This window comes from Eucalyptus grandis, chromosome 9 (assembly GCF_016545825.1).
Source record: "Eucalyptus grandis isolate ANBG69807.140 chromosome 9, ASM1654582v1, whole genome shotgun sequence".
Classification (NCBI taxonomy): domain Eukaryota; kingdom Viridiplantae; phylum Streptophyta; class Magnoliopsida; order Myrtales; family Myrtaceae; genus Eucalyptus; species Eucalyptus grandis.
The window spans coordinates 28482102-28491206 of record NC_052620.1 but is presented as its reverse complement, the minus strand read 5'-3'; the positions used below and the strand labels follow the sequence as shown (position 1 = coordinate 28491206).

General features: G+C 41.1%; 1 protein-coding gene across 4 annotated transcripts; it reads left to right on the top strand.

Moving 5' to 3' along the window:
- Positions 1–228: 228 nt before the first annotated feature.
- On the top strand, positions 229–8802 carry LOC104419116 (uncharacterized protein At2g33490). 4 transcript variants are annotated; one of them, XR_720775.3, is made up of 11 exons: positions 229–881; positions 2286–2358; positions 2887–2958; positions 3239–3333; positions 3416–3484; positions 4216–4244; positions 4317–4524; positions 4619–4855; positions 5321–5374; positions 5673–7680; positions 8077–8802. XR_720775.3 is itself a non-coding variant. In XM_010030663.3 (10 exons), the coding sequence occupies exons 1-10, from the start codon at positions 765–767 to the stop codon at positions 6618–6620; spliced, it is 1899 nt and encodes a 632-aa protein (XP_010028965.2). In that variant the 5' UTR covers positions 229–764; the 3' UTR covers positions 6621–8802. The 4 variants fall into 4 exon arrangements, 3 of the variants coding, with proteins under 3 accessions (XP_010028965.2, XP_010028964.2, XP_010028966.2); XM_010030663.3 differs by having other exon boundaries at positions 5676–8802; XM_010030662.3 differs by having other exon boundaries at positions 5673–8802.
- The last annotated feature ends 303 nt before the right edge of the window (positions 8803–9105 follow it).

The following is a 9105-nucleotide window of genomic DNA, read 5'->3' as shown; positions in this document are numbered from 1 at the left end:
ATTTATCTTTTTCTTCCCTTCTCGCCAATTAGATCCCGCCTTTTGCTTTGCCCATTTATACGACCCTTGACCCGCTTGTCCATCCCTCCTCTCCCTCTCTCTATACGTACTTTGACCGGTGCTCTCCCGACGTCACCGTCGACTTCCCCTCCCTGCCCCCGGAAGAGCGCCGTCGTCCGTCGAATTACGGCGTCCCCGCACGGCGCACCCGCACCCGCACGGCGCGCCGTCACCCCCGGCCCCGCCGGACGGACACGTGTCGCCACGGGAGAGGGCGCCCCTCACTCTCCCGAGTGAGGTTAGAATTATCACCCCACCTCCGCTCGCTCCCCTGTTAATTTCCTCCCTCTCCTCCTTCCCCTCCCCGTCCCTTCCCGTTTTCCTCGTCAATCTTCTCCCCCGCTTCTTTCTCTCTCCTCTCTCCTTCTCTCTCTTCCCTTTCTCTCCTCGCTTTTGACTGCGCAACAAGAGCAACAGCGACGAGCTCTCTCTCTCTCTCTCTCTCTTCTCTCTCGCTTCAATGTCGATGGTTGCGTAGCCGTGATTCCTCGTTCGATTGGCGGACTCCCAGATTCAGGCATCGGATTTTTTCTTTTTTTTTTTTTGGTTGTTTTCTGCTGCTGCTGCCGGCTGCGAAGATTTCCCGGTGGAGTTTAAGGAGGCTTTCGAGCGCGAGGCGGAATCTCTCTCTCCTCCGACGGGAGACCTTTGGGTTTGCGGGGCATCGGCGGCTCCCCGTCGGGCTAGGGTTTCCGTCGGCGGCGATGAAGTCTTCTTTCGATAGGCTTCGGCGATTCGCGGCGCTCCACAAGAGCGATCACAAGGAGAAGCCGGAGTTTCTGCCCTCGGCTCAGCTCGATGAGCTCGGCCAGGCATCGAAGGTACCCTTTTTCGGCTCTTTCTTTCCATTTCTGGAATGTGATCGGTGATTGCGGGCGGAGTTGCCGCGTGCTTTAATTCTTAATTTGATTTTGTTCGAAGATGATTTAATTAAGTTTAGCCACATCCCCTCTCTCTCCCTCTCTCTGCGAAAGAATAATGTCGCGAGAAGTTGATTGTAATTGGGCAGTTTTTGCGCCATTCTCAGTGACGTAGCTCTATAATTAGTAAAAATCGTACTTTGGAGAGAATTAATATGGTCAGTTAAGATTTTGCAAGTTGGTGGCGGCATCGATGATGAAGGCCCAGGATTGAGTACAGAGTAGTACAGGGAAAGGCGACAATGTAAATGTAGCCCCTTGTTTTTCTGGACTCTGGAATTTGATAAGTAAGAGTTTAATGAGAGCTGGAGGTCCTCGCAAATTGTCAGGATGAAGTTAACTGGCTTTTATAGATCTTGCCACATCATTTCCAGTACGAGATATATGTGGCTTTGGAGACTTCGATATGGTGTTGCTAGGTCCTTAAATCCATTTCTTGAGGCTTATTTCAAGGTAAGAAGTGGCTGTGGAAGTGTTTGGTAGTGGACCGGTGTAAGCACTAGTTGGATGGGACAAGGCAAGAGTTTTTTTCTTCTTGTCTAGCTTGTGATATGATGTTCGGATTATATTCGTCTTTTGGTGTTTTTCGGGTGACGTATCACTTTTATTTTGAGAAAGCCATTTGTATAAAAGCTTAAAATATTGGAGAAATGCTCTTGGCTTGCATGTTTCTTAGTGCACAGTGTAGCTCCTGATAAAGACTTGCTTATGTTTTTATGGAACCGTCGCACTGTACTCAAAGCTGAAACACCAGAGAATTGCTATAGAGTCCACCACCCTTAAGTCCTTGTCCTCTTCCTTCTTTCGTATTAGTAATAGCAGCGTTGTTCTTCTTAATTGCTTAGTCATAAAATTTTTGAGGTTCCGCAATGTGTGGTAATTGAGTTCAGACATTACAACTGTTTCTCACAATTGAAGCAATGTCTGTGAGAAATTACGTTTTTCAAATTTAAATGAAGTTCGAAGAATGCTGCATGTACTTGTTAAGGTCCATATTTTGCCTCTTCTCTCGTAATACATTTGCCAAGAGATTTTAATTGGCTGGAAGCTCTCTTATATGAAATTGATTCGGGTTAATTCCCTTAGTACACGATGTGGCCTGAGCTTCAAATCTTGCTTTATTTGTCTTGAAGGCTATAGCATCTTTGTGGTGGGATGGGGAGATGTTCGGGCAGATGTTGTATCTGATTTGAGAAATTGCATGCACATGCATCATAGTTACTTTCAGAATATGTTATACCATTACGACTTTGGGAACTCATCTTATTTTTCATATTCTGGTTTTTTTTTACCTTCACCTTGTAGGACATGCAAGCGATGAGGAATTGTTATGATAGCTTGCTCTCGGCTGCTGCTGCAACAGCAAACAGCGCATATGGTAGAATTATTTTCTACTCTTTTCCACTTGTCTTCTTCAAAACTTGAGCAGCTGTTTGCATCTTAGGCATTTTAGTTCTTGTAGTCCATATTTTGTGGTAATGCTCAATGTGAATCCAAATTGCAGTTAATTCAGATACTTGAGCGTTTGGAGGTCCGGTATATTTAAATGTGGACCTAGAAGATAGATACATCTAGCTATCATTTTGGATCCCTCATGCGTTTGTTGAAATATTTTCATTATCTGCCAATAATGACATGCTAGCTTAGGGAAATCTTCTTCCAACAACAACACATGCCAGTGATGCCTTCCTAATCATGTAGCTCCAGTCCCTTACAATTAATTTATGTCAGACTGCCTATGCCGGAACTCTTAGCATGTATTGTAATCTTGCACAATATTTATTGCTGTTAAATAGTAAGAAAAGCTGCAATTTTAGCCACTTTCAATAGGCTTAAACATGATGAATGTAAGAAGCATGTTTAATCTTCCTGAGCTGCTCCTACTTAAAACAATCTATGATTCCAGAGTTCTCGGAATCACTGCGGGAGATGGGTACTTGTCTCTTGGAGAAAACTTCACACGGTGATGAAGAGACTGGTGAGTGAAAAAGTTTATGGATCATCTACAATTTCTCCTTTTAGTCCTCGTGTGTCCTTAAGCACTCATTATCTTTACAAAGTAACAATGTATTTTGAAGATATTGAAAATGGGCAGATGCATGAAGATATTGAAGATAAGGCAAATGCATGAATTCAATTGTTACCAGAAAATCAACATGCAAGAATTATCTTTTATGTTTCCATGTCAGTCATAATTCATCAGCGTCCAAAGAGTGGAGATCGTTTGACTTAAGTCTGAATTGTTCTGAATGTGGTAGATTCTTTTATGACTGCCGAGCAATCATTTGCAGATAGAGTACTGTCAATGCTGGGACAAGTCCAGTTTGAACTTCATAAACTTATTGACAGCTATGTAAGCAAACTTCTTTTGGAGATATGTATTGAGTAATTTTTTACCTCAGCCCGGAAGTCACTATTTATTTTGTTTCTACCAGCGTTCTCATATATTCACGACAATTATAAATCCATCAGAATCTCTTTTCAGTGAACTTCGGAATGTTGAGGTTCGTACTCTTACCTTTGTCCATCTATTTTTGGTTAGTCTCCTTCTATCCTCCCGTCAATTTATTTTTATTTTTATTTTTATTTTCATGTATGGTTATTTAGTGTTCCCCGTTAATCTTAATACTTTCATTAATGCAGGTCGGATAGTTATGGCAGATTACATCATTGTCCTTATTTTCTTTGACATTTATTTTAATTCATGTTAGCCAGTCGTTGTGATTATTCTCTTTGTTGCTCTTTGAATGTGCATTTTCCAGTTCCTGCAATGGAATGCTTATTTTGGGTGCTTCCTTGTACACTTCAGACCTTATTAAGTAGATTTATTTGTCCATAGTTCACTTGAGAAATTGTTTGCTACCGTATAGATGCCCTACTTCATACCCCAGAGTGGCATCTGTCCTCGTAAGCTGTCAAATGGTTGGATATAGATGCTTGGTGGTTAACTAAATTGTGGTCCTGGTTCCATCATGCTCTTGGAAATTCCTTGGTTTTTTTATTTCGTGTGGACCTTTAAATGCCTGTTGAACTGTTGGAAGAATGTGGGGAAGAGTTGTTAGTTGTGGCTATGTTGGCTTAATTTGTGCATGGCTTTGCGGTGAACTGTCAGTGGTTTACCTTTGATCTTGCTCTGAGGGTTTTACCATTTTTGTGATAGGTTGATTTCCAAGCATGTCATCTAAACATGTTAGCTTTTAGTGTTAACTGGAATATCTCTTTTTTGCTTTTGCAGGAGATGAAGAGACAATGCGATGAGAAAAGGTCCTTATTTTTTCTGTACTAAGTTCTATTCTCTGATACAATTGTATTCTGAAATGTTGCGCATGTCTTCAGACAAGCATACGAATTTATGATGACGCAACAGAGAGAAAAAGGAAAGTCGAAGAGTGGGAAAGTTGATAATTTGAGTTTGCAGCAAATACAAAGAGCACAAGATGAATTTGAAGAGGAGGCGACTCTATGTGTTTTTCGATTAAAATCGTTGAAGCAAGGGCAGTCTCGAAGTCTTCTTACTCAGGCAGCCCGTCACCATGCTGCTCAGGTTTGAAGGAGATCTTTCTAAACTCTGCAGATTTTACTCTGATGGATCAATGCTTGCTGACAACATATTCTGTGCCTATTTACCCATCATGCAGCTAAATTTCTTCCGGAAGGGTGTAAAATCCCTTGAGGCAGTTGAACCTCATGTCAGAATGGTTACAGAGGAACAGCATATTGATTACCAATTTAGTGGACTTGAAGATGATGGGGAAGATGGCGAAGATGATGGTGCAGATGTCTACGAAGCTAAACTAGATGGAGAATCGAGTTTTGACTACAGACAAGATACTCGGGGCCTGAGTATGGTTTCGCAATTAAAGAATTCAATGGAGGTCAGCATCTGATTCGATCCCACAGAAAAGATGACCTTCTCTCTTTTGACCCCCTCCCACTTAATTGGTTATTGTGGAAATGAGAACTTATTAACTGACGAGTTTGCAGTTTAACCATCAAAACGGTTCTATTTTGGCCTCTCCTCTATCTATGCTAGCGGAAATGCATATCTCACGGGCCTGGTTTTGGTTCACTTATAAGATCATTATGGGAATTTGAAACTTCTATAGCTAATTGGCATGGCTGTTTTATTTTTTGGACAGATGATAAGGTCTTTAATATTGTTGAACCCTTCCCAGTTGACTTTCTCCTTACAACGTGCTCCCAGTTTATTAGTTTCTCACTTCATATCATTTTGTAGACTCTGGTATTTTCCTGCTTTACTCCCCTGTTTTTTTGCCCAATGGAGGACAGTCAAGCTATTGGCGTGCTATATTAACATGACATTTCATATGACGAAGCAGGTGGACGATGTGAACCTTTCATATACTCAAAGCTCTACTCAAGAAGGTGCAGAGGTAACGATGCAGCTGAGTTCTTGTTGTTAGGAGTTATCATCCTGACTGATAAAATACATATTCTTTTTATTTTTATTTTTTAAGTGAGAGAGGAGTTTGAAATATAATTGGCAAAATGAACTGGAGGTTAGATGCTTGGAAACTAAGGTGGCGGTTACTTAAGGTCCTACCATTTGTAGGACGGATTGATCCGATCTGTATTCTTTGGTTTGTAAATGTGAATTATTCTTCTCATATCTTATTTTTCTGGCTAATATCTTTTTTTTGGAGTCCTAATTTTATTCATTATCTCTTATAGCAGGTGAATATTGAAAAAAGCCAAGGGGATGTCCGTATTAGAGAATACAAAATGGGCAGCCATTCAGCTCCACTATTTCCTGAGAAGAAGTTTGATCCTGTTGAGAAAGCAAGACATGTGCAGCAATTATCTTCACCAAAGTCGAACTCGTACGTGTTGCCTACTCCTGTTGATGTGAAGACTCCTCCTTTAAGAACAAGTAATTCAGCTACACGCTCTAGACCAGCTGGCGTTAGTGGACAGAACCCAAATTTGTGGCATTCTTCTCCACTGGAGATAGGAAAGCAAGACCTAAAATCTGTACCAGAAGTCAGAGAGAGCACTAATGGTCACAATGGTTTTGGCCAATTGCCTCCTCCTCTGATGGAGGGACTTGTGTACAACACAGAAAAAGTCAAAAGGCAAGCCTTCTCTGGTCCCCTGACGCCGATGCCTAAGAAGCATGTCCTAAATGCAAGTGGTCCCATCTTTCTTTCTCATGAAGCCCAACTGGTTTCTGGAATACCTCCACGCGCTGCTCAGCCTTCATCTCCAAAAGCATCCCCTACTGCTTCACCTCCTCTTGTTTCTTCTCCAAGGATAAGTGAGCTTCATGAGCTTCCTAGACCACCTGTTAATTTTGCTATGAAGCCAGTCAAATCTTCTGGATTCATTGGTCACTCTGCTCCATTAGTGCCCAGAAATCCGGAGGGTTCTGCAAACAGTAGAATACCCTCAGCAGCGTCTCCACTTCCACCTCCTCCGTTGAATATGCCTCGAAGTTTTTCCATTCCTTCAAGTAGTCAGAGAGCAATGGGAATCAATGTGGCTAAGACAGCGGAGTCCCAACAACTTTTAGAAAAGGTGGAAGAAGTGTCTTCGCCTCCATTAACTCCTATTTCTCTTGTGGACATTAAACCAGTTTCAAATGTTGCTGCCTATCAGCCCGGTACTATAAGAGGTGAATGAGATATGAACTACATATCTGTAGTTTCTTCAACGTGGAGGTGTTCCTCCCTTTTCAACAAATTTTGTGCATGTCTATATGACGGCAGATAAGTTGAAGAAATCGAGGCCTTTCAGGCTCCCTCTGGACATTCAGTCATCCCATGTGTAACATTGAGAATGTAGTTTAATGAGTTGGTTCAAGTAGTTTTTGGTCAGAAAAAAAGAATTGGTAAGGAAGTTAGAAATGCGACCCTTGAAGTGTCTAGAAGTTCAAGAAATTATCTTCTGTTGTTATGATATAGAGAATTGCTGTCCTCCCTTTTGTCCTACGTTTTTATTTGTCTCTGTGTAGCAGCGCACTGTCATGCTAATGGCACTCAGTTATACATGCAATCGGCATTGTGAAATGTATAAATGGTTTTCAAATTATGTATGCAGGAATATGTATAAATGTCAGCTAAAAATTATGCGCAGCCTTGAAAGATAATCCTCTCAAACGAGTCACACTTCCATTGGGCCTTCTAGAACTTTGAATTGGCTTCTGTAACTTTTAAAAGTCGTCAGTTCTGGTGAGATGATTAAAGTTGAATGTGATTGGTTTTAAGATTGTCTATGGAAAGCATCTTATTTAATGATCTTTTGTGTAGTTAATACTTGAACTTGGTGGTCTTCATTAGACTTGACTTAAATTCTGTATATAGTGTCTACTGTCCGCAACCAGTTGTCTTCATTATCTCATTATTTCGATGTAGATGTTAATCATTTTCTGCATTTTTGCTTTTTTATAAAAAAAAAGTATTGTATTGTAAGTTTTCTATTTCAAGTGTCAAGAGTCAACATTTTTTCACCTAAAACTGGTAAGACATTTAAAACTTTTGATCCATTTCTTTGATGATATTGCTGTAATGGAGCTGAATGTCTTGATATATGGGGCCTTATCCTGCCTATCCTCATGCATCTTTTGCTTCCATAGAAGGAGCAAATTTGAGATTTTGGTGTTGCATTGTTGCTGGTTGCAGGTGGAGGCTGATTTTTGTTAAAGAAGCCGTGGATTTTTACCTCTTACTGTTTTCCTCGCATGGTAATACTTATTCTTAGTTTGGTGCTGGGGTCACATTTGTATATATGATGTGGCTTTTTTATAGTTTGTTATGTCGTCGTCTCACCAGCTTGATTGCTATTGTTGATAGAAGGGCAATTGGACATCTATGATGTGATCAGTAATGAAAATCCTCTAGTGAGGAACTTTATTCATTTTTCTCTACCAGGGTAGTTACCTAAATAAGGTTTTGTTTGCTTTCTGAGTTAGATTTCAGTAATGACAATCTTGCATAGCATTTGAATTTTGAATCTTGATTGTCTTTCATCCATCCGTCCATTTGGAAAATGAATATTCTGATATTCTATCCTGCAGTAGTCTGAAACTTGGAATAGTAAAGATCCATTCTTGATGTTTGAGCTAATGTCCGAATGCTAGGTCTGATGGATTCCACTTGGACTTAAGGACCTCCCTTCACTAGTACATTCGGAGAAGTAGTTGTATAGACGTCTGTGGTTGGCATGGTTGGAAATAGGCAGCAACACATCTGAAGCTAGTGTCACTTTTTTAAATTTGCTGTTAAGTTTGATCTTCTGGAGAAAGTGTATGCATTGATTTCTTGAGGTCCAGAAGTGTATCTCGTTGGCTTTGTTTCGTCAGAACTTGAAAGTGTCAATTGGAGTAAAAACTGCAGCATCCTCATCATCAAGTTGCCTCCTCTCATTAACAGCCTCCCTTCATTACTTGTTGATATTGGTTCAAGCTGTGCATTAGCTGTTTAGGTGTGCTACTTGTAGGCATGGCTATATGTAAGTTGGGTAGTTGAGATGGGAATTGACCAAGCGTCTTCCTGTACAAGACACGTGCTTCCCCAAAGTTCAAGCTAGCAAGGGCAGCAAACATCCAACTAGCCAAAGCACGACCTTCCAGCATAGAGTACAGATGCTGGTATTGCTTTTTGCAGTTTCTCGTGCACAATCAAATGCTGCGTTTTGGTGGACATGAGGAGACTTCTACATGGCAATAGAGACAATTGCATGCGCATTCTCTGGACTAGTGACGAGGTGGTGCGATAAATGGTTTATTGGGTTTTCTTTTTCTATCCTTTTCCTGCTAGATGGTTGAACAAGCATTGGGTCATCCTTGATTTAATCATTTCTTTTATTCTGGTGGATCGTGGTTTTGTATTTCTTTGCTAGCGTGGCCTATGTTTGAAAAGGAAACAGGTAGTGTTCTCACTTGGATGGACCTTTGTATCGAGGGCCTCGGCAACATAGATTAGAACTCACCGAACTGATGTATGTACTGTGGACTGACCGTTGAGGGATCGGTGTTCTCTATCGAAAGTGAGACTACTGAACAGGACGGCACTTATATGCTAGCTACTGGCGAACAATTTTGTAACCACCGGTTCCGATCTGTGAGTTGTTCGCAAGAAGAAAGAGCAAAATTATTGCATTTTCTTCT

Bases quoted from the DNA above. Each gene is read 5' to 3' on its own strand.
- LOC104419116 (XM_010030662.3), top strand. From the start codon at position 765: ATGAAGTCTTCTTTCGATAGGCTTCGGCGATTCGCGGCGCTCCACAAG. The intron at 2,959-3,238 runs GTGAGTGAAAAA...TGAATGTGGTAG, and splicing joins ACACGGTGATGAAGAGACTG to ATTCTTTTATGACTGCCGAG. The intron at 5,375-5,672 runs GTAACGATGCAG...TATCTCTTATAG, and splicing joins CTACTCAAGAAGGTGCAGAG to CAGGTGAATATTGAAAAAAG.